The 22,606-nt window shown below is 50.6% G+C and overlaps 1 protein-coding gene and 2 pseudogenes across 1 annotated transcript; 1 reads left to right on the forward strand and 2 right to left on the reverse strand.

The window, feature by feature from the left end:
* The first annotated feature begins 6,753 nt into the window (after positions 1–6,753).
* Positions 6,754–16,569, forward strand: LOC101042466 (UL16-binding protein 3). The gene is made up of 7 exons (XM_074397088.1): positions 6,754–6,844; positions 10,112–10,375; positions 10,601–10,876; positions 11,575–11,693; positions 13,661–13,765; positions 15,066–15,157; positions 16,263–16,569. The coding sequence occupies exons 1-7, from the start codon at positions 6,754–6,756 to the stop codon at positions 16,567–16,569; spliced, it is 1,254 nt and encodes a 417-aa protein (XP_074253189.1).
* A 253-nt stretch (positions 16,570–16,822) lies between these two features.
* Positions 16,823–18,415, reverse strand: LOC141579938 (prohibitin 1 pseudogene; annotated as a pseudogene).
* Positions 18,416–19,969: 1,554 nt separating this feature from the next.
* Positions 19,970–20,804, reverse strand: LOC104650176 (store-operated calcium entry regulator STIMATE pseudogene; annotated as a pseudogene).
* Positions 20,805–22,606: the final 1,802 nt, after the last annotated feature.

Below are 22,606 nucleotides of genomic sequence, written 5' to 3' on the forward strand. Positions count from 1 at the left end.
CTAAAGAAGAAAAATTGTTTAAATTTAACATTCATGAGGGCCTCTTTTTCCTATGAAGTTGCCTTTATTTCTATTTTTCAAAAAGTATCATCTGCATTGAAGTTAACAATAGTTTGATGGAATAATATGATTTCAACTAATTGAAAGTATATTTTAATTATTGCCTATCTTTTTTTTTTTTTTTAATGAAGCATTGCTCTGCTGCCAGGCTGGAGTGCGGTTGTGCATCTCAGCTCAGTGCAACCTCCACCTCTGGGATCAAGTGATTCTCCTAATCCAGCCTCCCGAGTAGCTGGGACTGCAGGTGCGCACCACCATGCCCAGCTATTTCCTGTATTTTTGTAGAGACAGGGTTTCATTGTGGTGGCCAGGATGGTCTCCTGATTCGCCTGCCTCAGCCTCCCATAGTGCCACTGTGCCCAACCTCAAATTTTTTTAACCAAAATTATTACCTCAACATGTCTCAACAGACAAATGAATAATGAGACATTTGACACTTTTATACTAAACCTCTGAAATTTGGTGTACACCATATACTGACAGTACATCTCAATTCAAACTAGTCAATTTCAAGCTCTCAAAGGCCTCATGTATCTAGTAACTGCTGGGTTAGACCTCGCAGCTTTAGATTTTAGAATTAGCTGGCCTGTGTGCAGGTTCATGCCTGTCATCCCAGAACTTTGGGAGGTCGAGATGGGAGGATCACCTGAGGCCAGGAGTTCAAGACCAGCCTGGCCAACATGGTGAAACCCCATTTCTACTAAAAATACTAAAATTAGCTTGGTGTGGTGGTGCATGCCTATAGTCCCAGCTACTCAGGAGACTGAGGCACAAGAATGAATTCAAACCAGGAAGCATAGGTTACAGTGAGCCAAGATTGTGCCACTGCACTTCGGCCTGGGCCACCAAGCAAGACTGTCTCAAAAAAAAAAAATTAAAAAATTTAGAATTATTGGGCAGGGATTTTAAAATTACTATGCTTACTATGTTTCAATCGCTTAAAAAAAGAAAAAAGAAAAAGATCAACAGAAAAAAATTCATTACTTCAAATGTAAGATATATGAAGTATGGAATAATCTATACATGTTAAACTAAATAACTGAGATGACGAACCCAACAGATGACTTTAACAGCTAATTAGACAGACCTGAAGAGAAGCGGTAAACTGGAAGGCGGGTCAAGAGAAACCATCTGGAATGTGATACAGAAAGACCAAGGGGTGGAAACATCAGAAGAGACAGTAAAGGACATGCAGACACTGTGGAGAGGTTCACCCATATTTAATTGGAATCCTAAGAGGACAGGTGAAAGATGACACAGAAAGCACATTTCCAGAGCAAGGGCTGTGAATTTAAAAACTGGTCAGGAGGCTGCTGTCAAATGGATTGTCTTTCCTATTGATTGATTGTATTTTATCAATAGTTGTTTTTAAATTTTTCTCTTTTAAGTGTTTCTCTTCAAAGATATTCTTCAAGACGACATTTAAGATACTCTCTAATTCCATCACAATGCTCCTACGAGTGAATTTATTTTTATTTATTCTAATTAAGATTGTTATGTTTCCAAAAATTGAGAATCTATGTCTTTCATAAAATCTGGAAAATTCTTAGCCACTAGCTGTGTGAAAATTTCCTCTCCCTCATTTTCTTCTCTGCTTTTGGAAGTCCTGTTAGAGGCAGGTGGCCCTTCTCATTGCACATCCATCTTTACACTTCTCTCTTGCAGTTTCAGCATGAAACTCTCTCTCCATCAAATTTTAAATGATTTCTTCAGATCAATCCAGCTCAGTGACTTCATCATATATCTGTCTATCTATCTATCTATCTATCTATATATATATATATGTAGTTATCTACATATATGTAAATGTATATATGTAGATATATATATGTAGATATCTACATATATATGTGTATATATATATGTATTTGAGAAGGAGTTTCACTCTGTCACCCAGGCTGGAGTGCAGTGGTGCGATCTCAGCTCGACATCTGCCTCCCGGGTTCAAGAGATTCTCCTGTCTCAGCCTTCCAAGGAGTTGGGATTACAGGAGCCCGCTACCACACCAGGCTAATTTTTTTGTATTGTTAGTAGAGACGGGGTTTCACCTTGTTGGCCAGGTTGGTCTCGAACTCCTGACATCACGTGATCCACCCGCCTCGGCCTCCCAAAATGCTGAGATTACAGGCGTGAGCCACCGTGCCCAGCCCATCCTATAACAATACTCTGCTTCATCCGTGTGTTGAGTTTCAAATTTTAATTAACACATTTTTCATTGCTGTGAATAATGCTTGGTTCTATATGAAATATAGCTAGTCTTTTTTGACAATGTCTCAATATTTGCAGTGTGTTTTATTCTTTTATGTCTTCAATGATTTAAGTATACATATATTACTATTTTATTTGTAGTTCTAATATCTGCAGTTCTTCAGGGCTTAACTTACTGTGTGAGATTGGCTCACTCGCTCGCTGTGGTTTCACTCTTGATTTATTCTGTGGGCTCCTGAGCTTTTTTGTGGCATGACTTTTTTACTGTAGGAAGCCTCTGCTGCCTACCTGAGGTTGCCTTCTGCAGAGATACTATGTTTGAGTGCGCTACCGTATTGCACATGCGCAATGCTGTCCTGCTGGTCGTCACTGTGGCTGCTTTGGCTCTTTGTTAATTTCTTGGGAGGAGGAGGCACCTTAGCAAAAAAGCTTTGCAAAACAACAAATTTGAAATAACTTTATTTTGAGCAAAACATTTTCCTGATTTTTTTGCTCTGTTGTTGCTGTGTCACATGGTGCCTGCCAGTTAGAGGTCAACAGTCAGTTTTGCCGTTTCTGTGCAGAAAAATGCTCGCATCACAAGTCAGGGTCTAGGCGTCCTAGGAGGCGACTCTGGTAATGTGCATTTTCATTGTTCATTTCCACTTTTAAAGGTCCAATTCTCCTGACTTTTTCATGTTTTCCTAGGGTGCCATCCTGTATGTAAAATCCAAAATTGATGATTTCTTCTCAAAGGCAGTATTACCATAATTCACAGAGTTTAGATTTATTATACAAAAGTATTTAAATCTATTCAACATTGTTCATTAAGCTTCTGTTAGAGTCACAAAAATGTCATGTCCGATTAATTCACCTGAGTTCAGTTTTTAAACGGCATGCTGTTCCACAATGTGCTATTTATTGTCAAAGCTGGGAATTCATAAGCGTTTCCAATAACTGAGAGGGATGGGGTATTTTACTAAGATATCTATCATAATCATAATAAACTTAAAGCTGTGAGCTGACTTTATGAAATCTATAAAATAGAGAAGTGGTAGGAAGTAAAAATGAATTTATTATAATTCCAGCATCATTTTGTCTACAAGCCAATGTTCCGTGAACACAGCGTTGTTCTTTTCCCTCTGCAGACCTGAAGCAAGCACTGCTAGAAACGTGACTGTCTACAGCATTGACAGGCCGCTCCCTCTCAGACCCCAGCCCTTCTTTTCTCCTTCTCTTTCCTCCTGGCTCCTCACCTTTCCCATTTCCATTCCTGCTTTCAGACTCGTTCCTTCTTTGCTAAAAAGCAAGATTTTCCTGGCCCTGTTGCACCCTAGGCTCAAACAGTTAGCTGAAGAGAACAGTTTGCTGTCTGTCATCACAATATATTTTCTAGAAGATGCTGTCCTAATGAAGCACCCTTAGACTGGTTGAAAACCAATTACGCCCCCTTGGAAAATGTTTGTGGACACCCCAGGTTGGCATTCAGATTTCCAAGTTGTGACTGGGCGCAGTGGCTCATGCCTGTAATTCCAGCACATTGGGATGTCATGGCAGGTGGATCCCCTGAGGCCAGGAGTTCAAAACCGGCCTGACCAACATGGTGAGACCCTGTCTCTACTAAAATTGCAAAAAATTTCGGGGCAGAGTGGCAGGAGCCTGTAATGCCAACTACTCAGGAGGTTGAGGCAGGAGAATCGCTTAAGCCCAGGAGTCAGAGGTTGCACTGAGCTGAGATCATCCCACTGTACTCCAGTTTGGGTGACAGAGAGATTCCATCTCAAAAAAATTATAAAATTTTAAAACGCAAAAAAAATGTACCAACTTTGGCCAGCGATGGGGTCTCCAACCTCAATGCTGCCACCTTCAGGCCTCTGCGGGTTACAGCCTCCGCTGCAGCTCCCCTCTGCACCTGTGTGAGTCCTGAGCCCCATTCGCTCCCACAGCTGTCCCATTCATTCATTGGTTCACTCAGCCTCCAACCACCTTTAAATCATGTCAGGCTCACGAGGTGATAGAGAGAAAAATCCTCCTCTCTGGGTCTGAAAAACATGCCTGAGCCCTCACAAGTGAGTCTCGCGTTCATTTCCACCCCCTCACGGTGCCCCCAGGGCCAGTAAGAGGCCAAGGCCTGGGCTGAGCTCCAGCTCTCCTCAGGGTGGGCCTGGCATTTGCTGACTTCAGGGAGGGCGGCAGGGCTCACAGCTGCAATGGGAGACCTGCCCTGGGTCCTCGGCATGTGCAAGGACAGGGTTCATGGTAGAATCTGCTCATTTCGTCAGTGTTCATAGCATTTGTCATTTTCCACCTGCGGACATCCATGCCCAGAAAGCTGAAGGACCTTACACAAGAATATTCACCTACATTGTCAGTTGACTTCCACGTCTGAATGCACGATCTCTAGCTGACTAACACAGGCCCAGAGACATGAGATAATAATAGTGCCACCCATATTATTATAGGTGACTATAATAGTAGTCACCTTTGGGCCACTCCTATCCCCATCCTGGACTGGCCTGAGTCTGGTGGCCAGACGCCCGCAGCAGGGGTGAGGCAGAGGGCCCAGGTGTGCACAGAGGCCCCTCCTCCTGTCACCTGACTGTCCTCCTCCAGGCTCTCCTGCCAGCCTTCTGCCTTCCTCCTGCTCCCCCAGTCACTGGCCCAGGTCACTCAGCCTCAAGGGTGGGGTTGCCAGGGCCTTCGCAGTGGCCTCCTCCCAGGACTAACCCGGCTCCTGTCCCAGCCCTGTGCATGGGAGGTTCTTCTCACACACAGATCCCTGGACCCGCCACGCTCTGCCCCTCCCAGGTCTGAGAACTGCCCACCCCTGTGGGTCTGCTGTCCTCCACACCACCCTCCACGTGGCCCCTCCTGCACAGAGGCTCTGGTACATCAGGCCAGCACCTTCCAGGCTCTTGTGTCCCTCCTCAGTCACAGAGGTGGCTGCCATCCCATGCTCCTTTCCTAAAGCAAAGACAGGCCCTGGGCTTGGTCCAGGCCTCCTTCCCTTTCCCACAGCCTCAGGAACCTGGAGATTCATGGTCATCAGGTGCAGGGCCTCCCGACGTGGAGACTGTGCAGAGTGGGAGATCTCTGCCTATTTTTCTCATTCAATGGGGAACAGGCTGAGTGGCTGAGGGCAGAGTGGGATTCAGGGGCTCTGCCCAGTCCTCACCCCAGGCTAAGCTCTCCCTCGCAGACGGGAGCCACTGGCCACCCCCACCAAGTCCCTCTGACTTCTGTCCACAGTTCTAGATGGTTCCATGGTGACCGAGACAAGGATGCACTCAGGTTGCCCCTTTGAGGACGGCTGCAGTGACCATCCAGGGACTGAGCAGAGGTGCGGGTGCAGCCATGGGCTTAGGTATGGTTGGCCACAGAAGAGTGTGTGTTGGAACTAGATACTTGGTGCCTCAAAGAAAAATCAGCACCTAGACAGATGATCTTGCAGCAATGCAATTTTTACTTCCTAGACTGCAGGAAGGATACTCTCACTAGCCATCTTGCCACGAGAGTAAAATGAATAGAGGAAAACACACACATTTATCCCTTAGCATTTGCGATCCTCCTTACTGCTGTGTCTGACTGGTCTCGGTTGGCTGGAGCCAGACCTCACAATCTAAACTAAAACCCTATTGGCTAACAACTTAAAACTTTTCTAAACAGGTAAAAAGCAATGGAGAGCTGTGACATGTCTGTGGGCATGTCCAGCACAGATATTTTGGTTAAAGTACAAGGACATAGAATGTACTACCGCCTATAAGCATGGCATGTCTAACAGCTACATAGGATAGGGCTTAACAAAGTTATTAGCACACTTATTCTTTAACAAGAAAGGAAACTTTAAAAAGGAACTTTTCTTCTTCCCACACGAGGGAGCAAAGTGAGCCCCACGTATGCATAGACTCCTCCCTTGGCTTCTGCTCCCCACGGAAACACAATTGATCACATGATTGATCAGGGCATGCCACTAGGGCTTTCTTCTTTTTGTTTTTTCCAGAAATCATAAACGGATATAGAATATACTCAAAGACCTCCTCATGCTTTTAGTGGAGAGGCAAAGAAGGTCCTCTCTGGACCGGGGAAGCGCCTGCGACCTGGGTGAGAAGGATGAGGACTCCCGCGGAGGGAGGCCGGTGTCTCTGGCGCTGGTGGTGACCTGAACACATCGCGGCCACTGAACATTGCTGTGCAAGTTTCTTCACCTTCCTGTCCAACAGCAATTACCTTACGAAACAATAAATGCTGTGCGCGAAGTTTAATGAGGCGGTCAGAGAAGAAACATCATCCTGCCCCGCCTCTGAGAAGCTGAAACTGCAGCCACGCATTCGGGTTAAGAGCAGGGCCGACTGGTGCGGTCCCCTTCGCAGAGTGGGCCTATCTATAAATACCTTCCGGCTCCGCCTATAAATACCTGGCACCGCTATAAACACCTTCTGGCTGGACGATTCATCCGCCGGTCTCCGCCTTGGTTGTCGCTCTCCTCCGCTGCGCTCCAGGACTGCGATGGCAGCGGCTGCCAGCCCCGCGTTTCTTCTGTTCCTCGAGCTTCTGCTTCTGCTCCTGCAGTCCGGCTGGTCCGGGGCAAGGCGCGCCGGTGAGTTGTGGGGTGGAGCCCAATCCTGGGGGGCTGTGGACTGCAGCGTGTTTCCGAAAAGGGGAGACAGGAGCGATCTCCCCCGACTGCGCCTCGCCCTCAGCTCCCTTCGGCCGCTCCTTTCCGCCGGGTCCGCTGACTGCCGCTGCCGCTTGCCCCCCAGGCCAGGAGGGTTGTCAAAGAAGGCCGAAGAAGAACCTCAGGAGGGTGGAGGGTCAGAGGGCTGCAGAGGGCGAGGTGGGGCAGGGATTTTTCGAGCAGCCCCACAGCACCACTCCCTGTAGGGAAGGAGGAACGAGAGCCCCTGGAAATCGAGCTGGGGTCAGGACATGGGTGAAGTGGAGTTCCACAGGGACACGATGACAGACACTCCCACCAGCCACAGACCTGCTCTGCACTAACGCGCGCTCCACCACACAAACCCTCCAGGAACCCCAGGGCTCCCTGCCCTGGAACTTCCCCTGGCGCTTTCCTGCAGCCACTCACCTACACCCAGGGGCCCAGCAGACACTTCCCACCCCTCCCTCACCATCCACTGCCATCTCCCAGGTCACATCCTCTCACTCCCCACCTGAGCCCAGCCCTGTCATTCCAAAGGTCTCCCTCATCTCCCCATCCATGAAGGGGCCCTTAGCACCTCTCGACCAACTGGCACCTTCTCCCCCCTTGCCTGAGGACACCCCAGCAAACACACCCCACGCTTTCCACAGAACCTAGTGCAGCGGGGATGGGAAGCACCATTCCCCCAGGATGACACTGGGAACGCTGGTGAGTGGAGGTCTAACTTCTGCCCTTAGGGCCCAGACGCACCTGTTCATCCTACTGGGGAGCCGGGTCATAGAGAGTAGTCACTGTGCAGACAGGAGTCAGGAAATCCTTTCTGGAAAGAAAAGGCTGCAGGCACTGTGGTCCTTGCCGGCCATGTGTTCTCTGTCTCTGTGTCAAGTCCTGTCCCTTTGTAGAGCAACAGCAGGCAAAGCAACCTGGAAATAAAAGGGAGACCGGATGTGGGCACCATCCTAGGTTGCTGACCCCAGATGAGGGCACCTGCCGTGTCCTGGCAATCGGTGCCGCATCCCCTAGGGTGTCATCTCCAAGTGGTGTCAGTTGAAGAGTCACAAGTGTGTCCTACCTTGCCTGGGCTTCTCGGTGTGTGGATGTGATGGATGTGAGTGGGGGTCCCTTGGTTCGGGGCCTACTCTCCCCTCCTTTGCTGCTGAGTGGCATCAATGATCCACCAGGGCATCAGCAACTCTCCCTAAAACCTCGGTTGTGAGTTGGGGATGAGGGGGTGCAGCCATGTGGTGTCCGGAGATTGGGGCCAACTGCTGTGCAGCTTCTCGGTTCCCTGTGGCCCTGCTCCTGCCCGTCCCAGGAGAACCACCTGCATCTTCTCACAGGCGGGCCTACCTTCCTAATGACCTAGAGCGTGAGGAGCACACCCTGTGATGGCAGCTCTGAGGCTGCGCGGTCACTGCCCTCCTATAGGGAGGCCCATCTCCACCAGGGCCCAGAAACACACCTGGAGCCACTTTACAATGAGGAGATTTTGCAGCTGTGAGTGGCACAGCCTTGATTCTGAGCACTGGGGGACCCTGTTGTAATGCTGTTGTTGGAAATTGCCATGAAATCCACATAACACTTTTTCCAATCACACATACCTTTGGGATCTTAGGGAGTCCAGGGTCAAATAGCCATAGCGGCAGGGCCAGTCGCACTCCTCATTCACAGACTGTGTATGGCTGCACCCCAGCTACAAGGGCAGGGTTGAGTAGTGATGGGGAGGTCATATGACCAGCACAACCTGTAATAGGTACTAAATCAACTACAAACTCTATCCATTCCTGGTACAAATCCAGGAAATGTGAAATTGCCATCGAATGGGTCTATGAGTGCAGCACATCCCTCTAACTGGACCTGACATAGGTGTACATCCGTTACTTTGCCCCAAATAACCTCATGAGTAACAGGGGAGCAAGTGAACGCTTCAGATCCCTGGGAGGAGGTCGGGTCGCACACTGTGTCCACTAGGCGTGTCTGGGTATTTGCTGTTTCTTGGTGTACAGTCAGCAGAGTGAATGCCCGTCTGGCTCTGTGGGGAGGCTGAAGCAGTCACTGCAGTTGCTGTGGGTTGAAGGGGCCCACCTGGGGCTCTGGGCTCTTCTCCTAGTCATGGACTCTCGGTGTGAGATGTGGCTCAGTTGTCACAGTTGAGCAAAGGAGCCCGGTTATTTCCTGGGGTGTCTACTTTCAGCTTCCAGGTCATCAATCCTTGCATTTTGTCTTTGTTTGTTGTAATTATTTAAGTCTCGCAGCAGCCGCGTGGAGTCTCCATCTCTTTTGGATCTTGGACCCCTTTGTTCTATGAGCCATGGGCCAAGCTTTGTATGGCTGAGGTCCCCAGCTGGCATTGTGACTTCCCTAATCATTTCCATCATGGCACCCTCCTTCCTCCTGACAGTTGACAGCCTCTTCAGATCTGGTATTTCAGGATTTTCCATCCCCATTACTGCTGGGAGCCCATTTCAGGAAAAGCATCTCCTACCCCCAACTCCGGCCGTCAGCAGCAGGCACCCCTGAGCTTCATGACAGTCTGCTGCCTTCTCCCAGGGCCTTCTTTATATGCTGGGTAGACAGGAGTCCTCCAGGCTTCCTGTGGGCACAGAGGATGGACACTGTTCTGGATTTTCCTGCTGCAGCCACTCTGGCACGGGCACTTCTCTCGGCCTTTTGTTCCTTCCTCTACAACCTCCCACGTAAGAGCTGGGTTTCTGTTTCATGCGGTGTTGGTCATTCCTTTTTCCAAGGTCCCAAGGGCAACCTACTAGCAGATGAGAGGCACATTCCAGGGAACGCACTGTGTCTTGTTACCCATAATAAATAAACTCATGCTTCTCCAATGTTGACTACATCGTACCCACTGTGCCATGCTCCAGCATCCTCAGGGTGCCCTCCCACACTCTCCACCTCCCACAGTCCACCTGGGCTGTTGCTGAAGATCCTGCCATCTAGGCCCTTCCTCCTGTAGCAGGCCTGGCACCTCCCTGGCAAGGTCCTGTGCTGACCGATGTATGTATAGGCCTGGGCAGAGTGGGGAGATGGACACATTGGTGACCCATGGTTCCTCCACAGACAGAGGCCACTGCCCAGGAAGAGAAGCCCATGCTCTGGCAGCCCCGCCCTTCAGGAAACCCTCTTGCTGTCACAGTGTCCGGGGTCTTTCCCCAACCCCAACACACTCCAGTGTTTTTTCTCTTTTTCCCACAGACGCTCACTCTCTCTGGTACAGCTTCACCATCATCCATCTGCCCAGACCTGGACAACGGTGGTGCGAGGTCCAAGGCCAGGTGGATCAGAAGCATTTCCTCTCCTATGACTGTGGCACTGACAAGGTCTTCTCTGTGGGTCGCCTAGAAGAGCAGCTGAATGCCACAGATGCCTGGGAAAGACAACTGGAAATGCTGAGAGAGGTGGGGCAGACGCTCAGACTGGAACTGCCTGGCATTGAGCTGGAGGATTTCACCCCCAGTGGTGAGTGGAGGAGACCGAGGACGGAAGGGAGCAGACTGTGGGCTCAGGGGCTGCACCGTGTGTGGGGAGAAGACATTAGACACGGGGCCTCCGTGACACCCAGCAGCAAGGGCAGGACCTGGAGGAGACAACAGGGCCAGATGAGAAGGGGCTCAGAGGAGGAGGGTGTGGGGCAGGGAAGAGAATTTGTAAACACCAGAGCTGATCTCTATCTGATTGGGGCAGGACCCGTCACGCTGCAGGCCAGGATGTCTTGTGAGTGTGAAGCCGATGGACACATCCATGGATCCTGGGAGTTTGGATTTCATGGACAGAAGTTCCTCCTCTTTGACTCAAACAGCAGAAAGTGGACAGTGGTTCATGCTGGAGCCAGGCAGATGAAAGAGAAGTGGGAGGAGGACGGGGAACTGACTCAGCACTTGGAGAAGCTTTCAGTGGGTGACTGCGGGAGCTGGCTTCAGGACTTCCTGATGTGCAGGGAGAAGAGGCTGGAGCCCACAGGTGACTACAGGGGAGCACTGGGAGCGCCTGGAGATGCCGTAGAGTTACAGCCTTGTCTGTTGGTGTCTGTGGTGGGTGCGGGTGTATGGGTGTGAGCGGGTGTCAGTGTTTGTGGGAGTGTGTGTGTGATTGTGAGTGTGTGCGTTTGAGTAAGAACATGACCCCTCATGGGGGACCCCTTTTGGGGGCGCCTGTGCTCTCCCATCCTCCTCTCCCTTCTCCCTCCTGACTCCTCTTCCTCACTGCACCTGCTTCTGCTCCCCTCACTGTGGATTTCTCGCCAGCCTCAAAACAATGGGTGTTATTGTGTTTCTAGACCTTCTCCTTAGATTTCCCTCCTAAAATTACTTTTCCTCTCCTCTCCCCTTGGTCTGTTTCTGGAAATCCATCAAAACCATCTTCAATGCCAGCCCGGAGACCCTCCCCTCTCCCGCCCTGGGGCATCACCTCTTCTTCTGCCACAACAGGAGGGTGGGCTGTGCTGTCACCTTGCTTCCCTGAGCAGCTGTGTGAGCTCCCTGAGGACAGGGGACACCCCCTCTCCCTTCCTACCCCAGGACCTGTCTCTGGAGCTGCCCCATAGCAGGGGGAACAAAACCTTCGCCTTGTAGGATGACCTGGGGTGGCAGGAGCGGAGGAGGTGTGTCTTCAGATGCGGGGCCTGGGCAAGGGCTGTGATGCTGGTGTTTCCATTTCAGCACCGCCCACCGTGTCCTCAGGCATGACCCAACCCATATCCGTGGCCACCACCCTCAGTCCCTGGGGCCTCCTCATCCTTCTCTCTTTCGTCTTATATGTCATCTATATATCATCTGAGGTGAGTCATTTAGAGTGACAGGTACTGTGGGCAGAATTGGGAGGAGAGCAAGAAGCAGATGGGTGACGTGAGAGCATGGGAAAGGAGAATTTCCAGAGTCCCCGCCTCCCCATGGCCGGGACCTTTCCGTCCTGACATGAGACAGGTGAATGAGACCTCATGTCGTTCTTGGCACTGACCTGGGCAGCTCAGCCCTGAGTTCTGACGGATTCTCACCTTCAGAGGCTGGAGGGAAAGGAAGGGGCCCATACAAGGCTCAGGGTCTGATTAGCCAACTCAGGCCTGTTTCAGAGCAGGTTCCTTCTTGGGAAGGGTAGTGGTGTGTGGCCCGCAGGCAGCAGGAACCCAGACACGGGCAGTCCGCACAGTAGGAGAGGAGCAGCATGGCCGCTTCACCTAGGATGTCAAGGGAAAGGGCATCCCTGAAGGAGGCAGAGGAGAGAGTGATCTGGGGGAATCCCAGGACGAGGGGGCGGTGAGGCCTTGGTTCACCCCATTCCAAAGGCCGCATTCCCAGAGAAAGCAGCTTGGGTCCCAGCAGTTAGGGGGGAAGGTGAAGGGTAGAGTGTGTCCAGGATGAGGTTTAGGAAAAGGCCGAGCCACTAGAATCCGTGGGATTGCCAGCAGGGCTCTGTGGCAGTGCCCCTGCCCTCCCGCCTCCTGCACACTCCAGACCCTGAGCCAGCTGCAGTCCTGCCTGGAGCAGATGGACGCAGACAGGGAGCTGAGCGGCTGCTGGAGTTCCATGGTCAGCACTGAGCTTGGCCAGGAATGAATGGGGCGGGTGGGGACGGTTCCATTCAGAGCTGTGGGTGCAGCTCCCAGGGTGAGGAGAGGCTGAGAGGGAAGGGGAAAGAGCAGGTTTACCTGCAAGCCCACCCAAGGCCAGGGAATGTGGATCCAGAGACCGCTCTTTGGACAGGCCCCCCCAGATCCTCTAGACCCTTCTGTGAGAAGGAGGTGCAGGCCCTGAGGGAGGGTGCAGACCCCTCTTTCCCAGCCTCAGTTCTGAGCCCCCATGGGCTGTAGCAGGGCCTGGGCTGGCTCTGTGATGTGGTGCAGGAGGAAGGAGGTTTTGAGGCTGCAGAGCCAGGGGGAGGGTTGGAGGGAAAACATGGTCCTTATCTGGGGGAGGGGCTCCGAAATGGGGAGGGCCTGGGAGGGGTCACCCAGGAGAACAGACCCAGGTTTTTCTCAGCCACTTAAACCAACGCTTCATCTTTCTGAAGGTGGAAGATGACACCCAACAGCCCCTGTTGGCCCGGTCTGCCTCCCACTCTCCTTCAGGAAGGCCGCCTGTCTACTCACCACTGTGCCTTGCTGGAAAGCCAGGAGTTCAAGCCTTGGCAAGGCCACAGCCTGCAGCAGATGATGAGGGCATTGGAGACCCAACCTCTCATGCCGCTCATTACCTTCAGTGATGGTCCTGGCAGCCGTTTTTCTTCACATCCTCTGCCACTTCCTCTCGGTGCTGATGGATGGAATTTCTGCACAAGTTATAACTGGACAAGAAATCCCAGCAAAAAGCATTTTCATTCTACTTTGTTGATTGTGGGAAAGCAGACACTTCTCTGAAGCATGACCTCATTATTCCAAACGGTATTGCTAGTAAAATCACATGCTGGGATTTACACCTCAGGAATCCTTTCCATACACTGACCAAGAATTCTATTAATCCTTTGTATTTTTAGGGTGTTTTACATTTTCTCATTCTGTAAAACATATTGGAGGGAAGCGGCATAATCATCACTCACTGTAACCTCACCTGACAAAGGTCTAATATCCAGAAGCTAATATCTACAGAATCTTGTTCAGTATCCAGAATTCAACAAGCAAGAACAAAAAATCCAATGAACAAATGGGTAAAGAGATGAACATTGTTCAGTAGAAGACATGCAAGTGGCCAAATCATCAGATAGGTGCCAATCAAAACCGCAGTGAGTTACCACCTCTTACCTGTCACAAAGTCAGAGATGGTGGTGAGGCTGCAGACAAAGGAAACAGACGCTGTTGGTGGGAAAGCGGACCTGTTCAGCCGCTGTGGGAAGCAGCTCAGAGATTTCTGCAAGAACGTAAAGTAGAACTGCCATTCCACCCAGCAATTCCGCTACTGGGGATATACCCAAAGGAAAAGAATTTATTTTGTCAAAAAGACACCTGCACCCATATGTTCAATGCAGTGCTGTTCTCACTAGCGAGGACGCAGAGTCAATCTCAGTGCCCCGAAACAGTGAACTGAATGAAAACACTGTGGTACACAGACGCCATGAAAATCTATGCGGCCATGAAACAGCAAAATCATGTCCTCTTCAGCAACACGGATGGAACGAGAGGCTGTTATCCTAAGCAACCTAATGCAAGGACAGAAAGCCACATACTGCAGGTTCCTGTTTGAAAGTGGCAGCTAAACATTGAATTCACATGAACCAGATGCTGGAGATCACTAGATGGGGGAGAGAGGAGGGACATCTGGCTGAAAACCACCTGTTGGGGACCCTGCTTACAGCTTGGGTGATGGGATCATTGGGACACCAAGCCTCAGCCTCCCAAAGTCTATGTGTGTAACAGCCCTGTATGTGTACCCTTTAATCTATAATATAGGCTGAAATTAAAGATAAATAAATACAATAAAATGATATAAGGCCAAAAAATGGGGTTAACTGACCAAATTAAAGGACTCTGCACTATGAACTCTAACCCAGCTCAAAAAAATAAACTCCAATCATTTAAAATAACCGTAAGTTATATGATAATAATTGTATAAAAGTTATACATGTAAGTGCCATACCCTAAAATGAAACATTGCATAAGAAATTGCACATGAATTCCATCTTGTTCTTTAAAGCCTTACTGTTTTCCCATTTTCAGGTGATATGTTTTGTGTATCCTCAGGGAATCCTTGCTGTCCGCCTTCCCCTTCTGCACCAACCCCTCCTTTTCCACTGTCCACCTCAGCCCTTCCTCAGTCCTGGGACTGTGGCTTCCTTGGCACTGAAGGCGCAAGAGCTGCATTCAGCCTTGGGGGAGAGGAGGGGGCCGGGCAGGTGGTGGGGGTGGTCTCGGAATTGCAGAGGAACCTCACAGCTCAGGCCCTCTATCGCAGACGGCTGCGTTTCTCCACCAGCTTAGCCACACCCAAGCCAACCTTGCCCCTTTCCTGATTGGCTTTTTTCTCACTCTTCCTAACTCCTTGAAAATTTACATACTTCCACCTAACATTTCTTTCTACTTGTCTTCACAATATATTCGGATTTATTGTGCCCAGAAAATACTGCTCTCACCACGTCCTAAGTTACCATCTAAACCATAGTGAGTGGTTTGACAAGAAAGAGGCCCCGCCCCAATCACTGTCTCTCATTTATTCACTCGCAGGGTTCCTACAGTCTCACCACCCACAATGGGCTGTGCTGCGCATGCTCCTCTGAGGAAAACAGACAGAATCCCTGCTCCAGTGTGGACAGCAGGTGAACACAACCAGCAGGTGCATTGCCTGGGACGTAGAAAGATGACAGATGATTCAGGGCACAGGGAACAAGGTTGTGGGGAGGAAGAACAGGAGGGGAGCCCCGAAGTCCTCAGTAGCTGAAACATGAAGGTCTATCGAGAAGGTGACATGTGAGTCCCGCCTTCAAGGAGGTGAGCATTCCCGCAGGAGGCAGAGGCCTTGAGAGGTCCAGGGAAGATCCAGAAGGTGTGTAACATTTTTAAGACAACTCTAAAACAAATGAAAGCCTGGGTGAAGTGACTCACACCTGTAATCCCAGCACTTTGGGAGGCCGGGTGGAAGGACTAGGAGGTCAGGAAATTGACCCCAGCCTGACCAACATGGAGAAACCCCATCCCTACTAAAATTACAAAAGTCAGCCAGGCGTGGTGGCATGTGTATGTAGTCCCAGCTACTCAGGAGGCTGAAGCAGGAGAATCACCTGAACCTGGGAGGCAGACATTGCAGTGAGCCAAGATGGCGCCGCTGCACTCCAGCCTGGGCAGGGAAGACTCTGTCTCAAAAAGAAAAAAAGAAAAGAAAAAGAAAAAAAAGAAAAAGAAATACCCAAGAATGTATTTATTATATAATTAGTACCAAACAATAAATATTTATGACCTAGCAATTTAATCACTATTTAAGAAAACATTTCACGTAAATTGAAAATGTAGTATGTTTATTTCATTCTTTTTGTTTGTTTGTTTCTGAGCTGGAAGGGCTGGGTGTCATTTATCAATGGCAGTTTCTACACATTTGTTTCCTTCCCGTGGTAGTTTCCTTCCCAGCGCAGGCACAGAGCCCAGGAGAAGGGCAGTCTCTGAACCAGGGAGCCAGGAACGCAGGTCAGACACATCTCTGGTGGAGGTTCAGCCCCAGCAGGATGCAATCCTTCAAGTTGGAATTCCCTTGGGTGTTAGAGAGGGACCCAGGTGGGTGTAGAGAGGGAATCTTCAAGGGAGCTCACATCTCAGTCCAGGCCTCCTCACTACCCAAGTCCATCCAAGATTTAGGACTCTGGGTGGCAACAATCAGGCCCACCCACCTCAACAGGGGCAGATTCTTCAATCTGTGCCCAGTTCACACAGACCTGCTGGTCACACAGCTAAAGAGCAGCAGCCTTATGGAAAGAGACAGACTATGTCCTCTCCGTCCCTCTCCGGCACATCTCTTCAGCGGCATCTGTGCAGGAACTGCTGTGAAGAAGGAGGCCTGCCTTCTCAGTTCAGACACGTGGGCCTCATCCGCAAATCTTCCATCAGTCACAGGATGGAGGCCACACGTGGACCCAGGAGGACACCTGTGCTCCCCAGTCCATCACACACTGCACTGCCTGCAGGCTGCCAGCTGCTGGTGCCAGGCCAGAGCTTCAGCAGGCCCCAAATTGGGACCTAAAGCCAGTTTGCACAGGCACTTGGCAAATTTTTGGTAGGGAGGTGGATAAAAAAGTACATGGATGTGAAAAGAATGAGAGAGTCATTTGATAGACTAATTAAAGATATGCAGAGATTTTACCTTTATCTCCTTCACTGTAAGCCAATGATGAAATTTCACCGTGATTTCTGGGGAGGGGCAGAAGGAAGGCAGTGTTAAGAATCATCCAGTCTGTGGCCCAGTCGGCCCACAGAGGTGCAGGCAGGGTGGGCCCTCACTGGGGCAGCTGGAGGAGCACGGATGTCCCTGCCAGCAGGTAGGTGATGTTCCGAGAGAGAGCGTGAGACCTGGCCTGCGATGTCCTCCGCAGCTTCCAGCTTGTGCAGCTCCATCAGGCCGTCCCGTGCGGTGGCCGGTGAGGTGACAATCAACTCAACTGCCTTGGAGTCACCCTCAGCAGAAATGACAGCCGCCTTTTTCTGCTCAGCCTTTTTCACGACAAATCTGGCCCTCTCTGTTTTCTGCTGAGCCACCTGTTTGGCTTCCACCACTTCCGTGAACTTCCCAAAGGTGAGATCTGTCAAGGACATGTCAGCCAGGATGAGCGCAAAGGTGGCTGCTCGCTCCGTCACTCACCTGTCGGGGGAACCGCTCTCTCTGGGAGATTAGTTCTCCAGCATCAAAGCCAACCACGACTGACTGAGGATCTCAGTCCTGATGGATGCAGCCCACCCTCATCATAGCCCTCTCCCATGCTGGTGGAGATGCGGGGAAGCTGGCTAGGGGAGAGCAGGGAAGCTGGCTAGGGGAGGGGGGGAAGCTGGTTAAGGGAGGGCAGGGAAGCTGGCTAGGGGAGGGCAGGGAAGCTGGCTAGGGGAGGGCAGGGAAGCTGGCTAGGGGAGGGGGGGAAGCTGGTTAAGGGAGGGCAGGGAAGCTGGCTAGGGGAGGGCAGGGAAGCTGGCTGGGGGGGGTGGGAAGCTGGTTAAGGGAGGGCAGGGAAGCTGGCTAGGGGAGGGCAGGGAAGCTGGCTAGGGGTGGGCAGGGAAGCTGGCTAGGGGAGGGGGGGAAGCTGGCTGGGGGGGTGGGAAGCTGGTTAAGGGAGGGCAGGGAAGCTGTCTAGGGTCCCCTTTGGGGGCCAACCTACCCTAAATGCTGGCCAATCTTCCCTACATAAAGCCCTTAATTTCTCTGGTGTCATAGTTACTTTATAATTCCCACTAAATACCTTCTTGAAATTTTTCAGCATGGTTTCTAAAGGGGTGGGCTTGGTATGGGAGTGACCCATATTAACACTTCAAAGAAACAATTCTCACAGTTAGGAGAGTGTTAGTTCACTCACAGTGGTTCCCACCCAGCAAGATGCAGCACAGGGCACTCTCCAATTTACATTCACTTCAATCCTTTCACAATGCCCAGAGACTTCTTCACTTAGGCTTATGTGGCTGTCTCTAATTCTTACAACTTGCTCGATGCATGAGACCCCTCCTAATGGGCCCGATACCTTTCAAAACTGATGAGTCTGGTTGGACACATCTACACACACAGACACACATCCAATTGCTCTCTTTCCAATTCAAAACCGTAAGAAAAAAGCTTCCAAGGTTAGTTACAGAGAGAGAGAGAGAGAGAGAGAGAGAGAGAGAGAGAGCGCTACGTTCAAAAGTGCTAAATCTGTCATCCGTGGGTGATCAGGCCACGCTTCCACCCAAAATGGAGCAGGCAACTTTCCCGGGTTCAATCTTACCAGATTCAGTGGTCCGGACTTCCCAAATACCTGTTCCTCCTCGGTGTTCAGCCACTGGGTGGATCCTCCCTGCTCTGCTCCGTGCTGGGCAAATACCTGCCCGGGAGTGCTCTCAGGATGCATCACCCAGCGAGCAGGAGCCCCATTCTCCCTTCCTTCCCCCCAACTTCCCCCTCCCCCGGGCAGGGATGCACCACAGGGCTAGGCAAACCACCTGAGAGATTTTCCGCCCCGCCCCCCTATCTGCTATCTGAGACTCGCTTCCCAGCCAATGCACCAAAAATGTAGCAGGAGCGGCCACAAGAAACAGATCTCTTGAACACTGAATATAGGAGGAAAGGAGTTTTATTTGGCTGGGAGCCTAAGCATAATTTGTCCAAAGCTCAGCTCATCTAACAAAGTAAGATTCTGCCTTTATATAGGCTTATACTTTAGATATTACACAGGGAAGAATCTTAGGTTTATAGCTTTAGAAATCACATATGAAAAGGGTCTCCGTTTACAGTTTCAGGAATCACATACGAAAAGGTTTCGGTTCATAGTTTCAGGACTCACATGTGAAAAGGTTTCTGGTTTGATCTTGTTTTAAGTAAAAAGAATGCCTTCCGGAGAGTTTCCCCAAGACCCAGCCTAGCACCTACAGGAAGGTGAAACAGAAGGCGCCCATCGGTCAGCCATCTCTTCTATTGAAATGCAGTGTGATATAGTCAAAGAGGAAGTTGATCTGAGATACCTGGGTCTCCCTCTTCACCCTGGACACAAAGACCTCTTAGCTAAGCTTCTTTCTCAGTCAGATTTAACCAAGACCTCTAATCTGCCAGCAGGAATGCTAGAGCCCTGCCTGTTCCACACACTCCTCGAAGCTCCTGTATTTGCATCCAGACTAGCTGCTCCAAGCTTGGGTCTGGCCTTCACAGAACCACTGTGTTGGCTGATTCCAGGGAAGGGCTGTCCTCCTTTCCTGCTCAGTCATTTGTCTCATCTTATCTAGGGGGATCATCTAGCAATATTCCAAATAGAAAACTCCCCACATTTTCCTCCTGCTAGCCCACATCCGGTGAAAGGCAAACAAACCCATTTCTTTGTGGATTAAAAAGAGTTTTTAAATACAATAGTATGAAAATATAACTTAAAAACATAAGTCAAACAGCATACGGAAGACTTAAAAATCTCTGTTTTGCCCATTAGTTCCATAAGTACTTTGTAGGAAATAAACACATACCCTAACCTAGTAACACTGTCATAGCTCATCAAACCAGCTTCAGAAATCAACAGTTACAAAAGCCATTTCCAGAAAGAAAGCATTGCGGTTCCAGATTGGTCAATGAGTCACTTTCAGCCTGAAGGCATTCTGAGTGGCACCACAGTGAGGGGACTTACCCACCATCTGTGTACCTGTGCTTCCTTCCACCTTGCCACCTAGTGGGACACAGGGCAGGGCCTTGGGTTCCTCAAAACACCAGAACAACACAACTCCTTCCTTGCATATTTGGTCAGTGTTTGTAGAGCAAGTGAAACTGCTCCTCTTTCTTCTTTTTAAGTCATAGTAGTCTGGGGGCAGAGACACCAAGAGGAGCAGAGGTAGAAAGGAAGGGCAGAGAGGGGGAAGGAACGACGCTGGGTGACCTCGGAACACCTGCAGCCTGCAGGGCCCTCTGTCACCCCCATGGGAATGTGTCATGGGGCAGCCCGAAGCGGCGTTTTGTTGGGGGTCAGTCTGCTGAGGTCCTCCTCCACATGGGACTCCTGGGTCTGGTTATCCCTAAAGATCAGGATCTCAGACTCAGACTCTTCTTGGGACATGGCCCTCCCATAGTGGACCTTGCTCCCATTGCTGGTTGGCGCCCCTTTCTTGTAGCTTAGCTTTCTTGTCTTCCCCTTTCTCATGAGGAAAGTGTCCACTGCCCAAAACATCAAAGCGTTGACAAAGTTACATGGGTCAATGGTGGGAAGGGGATGATCAACATGAGGATGGCCAGTTCAAGACTGGGTTTTCAATGGGATTCAACAGGGCCACCATTTTCCACTGAAGTATTAGGAGGACGATGAAGACAACAGATTTTTCAAAAATCAAGATCACAATGTAAAGAGCGCACTGCCGGATCCAGGCTCCACACTGCAGAGGGTCTCCATGTTCCCCAAAGAGCAGGGACTCCCAAGGCGCGGAAGCCACGGAGAGGAGCGGCCTGCCCGTGGTGGCTCCAGGAGGAAGCTGTGAGGCACAGTGAGCAAGGGTCCTCAGCGAGATCTGCTAGGTATACCTTTGCAAAGCGGGTGAACAGCGTTCCTATGGCTTGTTTGAAAGTGTCTAAAACGCAAATCCTCCATGGACGTCTTTCTTGCTTTGGTTCTCTGAAGCTTTTGAGCATGAACGTGCTGAAGGCCACGACGCCGAGCAGCCCCTGCGAGAAGATGCCCAGACTGTGCACGATCACCTCCCAGACGTGACTGTGGAGGGCGGCCCGCCTGGCAGTCCAAGGCTTGAGTTCACGGGTCCAGCCCGGCCCTGCATGGCCTGCCTGTCGGGAGGGGCGAGGGGCCTGCCAAACTCGCAGCTGGGAGCCCGAGCCAGAGCTCCAGTCTGCACCTCAGCCAGGTAGCCGACTGTGCGGCTGCGCATAACCCAGAATATGAATTTTCAAGTAGGAATTGGGATGAGTGAGAAAAAGGCCAATCAGGAAAGGGGCAAGGTTGGCTTGGTGGGGCTAAAGTGGTGGAGAAACGCAGCCGTCTGCAGAAGAGGACCTGAGCTGGGAGGCTCCTCTGCAATTCCCAGACCACGCAGGCAGGACCACCCTGCCCTGCATCCTCTCTCCCGAGGCTGAATGCAGCTCTTGTGCCTTCAGTGCCAAGGAAGCCGCAGTCCCAGACCAGAGGAAGGACTGGGGTGGACAGTGGAAAAGGAGGGGGTGGATGCAGAAGAGAACGCCTGGAAGCGATGACTTCCGGAGGATAAATGAAAAATGTTACTTGAAAATAGGATAAAAAAGAAGGATATGAAGAACAAGGTGGAAATCATCTGAAATTCCATACACAGTGTTTAATGTTAAGGTTTTGGTACAATCAAATGTAATTTTTATAAGATTATGATTATACACCTCACCACTATTTTAAATGACTAGAGTTTATTTTTAAAATATTTATTTATTTTTGAGACAGAGTCTCACTCTGTCACCAAGGCTGGAGTGCAGTTATGTGATCTCGGCTCACTGCAACCTCTGCCTCCCAAGTTCAAGCAATTCTCCTGCCTCAGTCTCCCAAGTAGCTGGGACTACAGGCGCAAGCTTCTATGCCCAGCTAATTTTTGTACTTTTAATAGAGACAGGGTTTCACCATGTTGGCCAGGATGGTCTCAATCTCTTGACCTGATGATCTGCCCACCTCGGCCTCGGAAAGCGCTGGGATTACAAGCCTAAGCCATGGCTCCTGGCCTAGAGCAGGGTTAGAATTCATAGTGCTGGGTTCTCTCTCACTCTTGTCAGTTAAACCCATTTTTTTTTTTTTTTTGGTCTCGTCATTTTATTTTCTTTATTCATTTTAATTTCAACTCTTACTATAGATTAAAGAGTACACATGCAGGTTTGTTACATGGGTCAATTGTGGGAGCTGCCTCAGGGTCCGGACTCGAACCCCATGGGTCCATGGGCCTGACTTTTTAAAAATCCTTCTCATGAGGAGCCTCTGCTCTTTGCTTTCCACCTAAATCTCTGGAACCCAAGTCACTTGCTGTGGGAAGGCAGCTCTGCACTCCCTCCTTTTGAATTAGGCGTACCAGGGTCTCCCAGCCCCCTCCTCCCAGGATTAAGGAGGAGATTCCATTCACTGGAGAAGAGCAGAGGAACTGGGTGTAACCCCAGGAAGGAGAGGCTTCCAAGGACTGTGACGACCCAGGGGAAAATGCTGGAGGTAATTCCCAGGGAAGATGCCTGGGTAGCAGCCATCGAGGCAGAGGCTGACTGAAGAGGCTGTCTAGGAGTAGGAGGCCAGATCTCTGGGAACCCCCTGGGAATACAGCTTGGTCTTGGGACAATGCACCTACCATCCTGCCTCCTGCACACTCCAGATCCTGGCCCTGCCTGGAGCAGAGCTGACTCAGACAGGGGTGCTGAGCTGCTGCTGGAGTTCCAAGGTCATTGCTAAGCTGGACCAGGAATGGATGGGGCAGGGCAGGGACAGTCCCATTCAGAACTGTGGGTGCCGCTCCCAGGGTGAGGAGAGGCTGAGAGAGAAGAGGAGGGAGGAGGTTCCTGAATGGCTGGGGGCAGAGTGGGACTCAGAGGCTCTGTCCAGCCCTCACCCTAGGCTAAGCCCTCC

Source organism: Saimiri boliviensis, chromosome 4, assembly GCF_048565385.1.
Source record: "Saimiri boliviensis isolate mSaiBol1 chromosome 4, mSaiBol1.pri, whole genome shotgun sequence".
Classification (NCBI taxonomy): Eukaryota; Metazoa; Chordata; class Mammalia; order Primates; family Cebidae; genus Saimiri; species Saimiri boliviensis.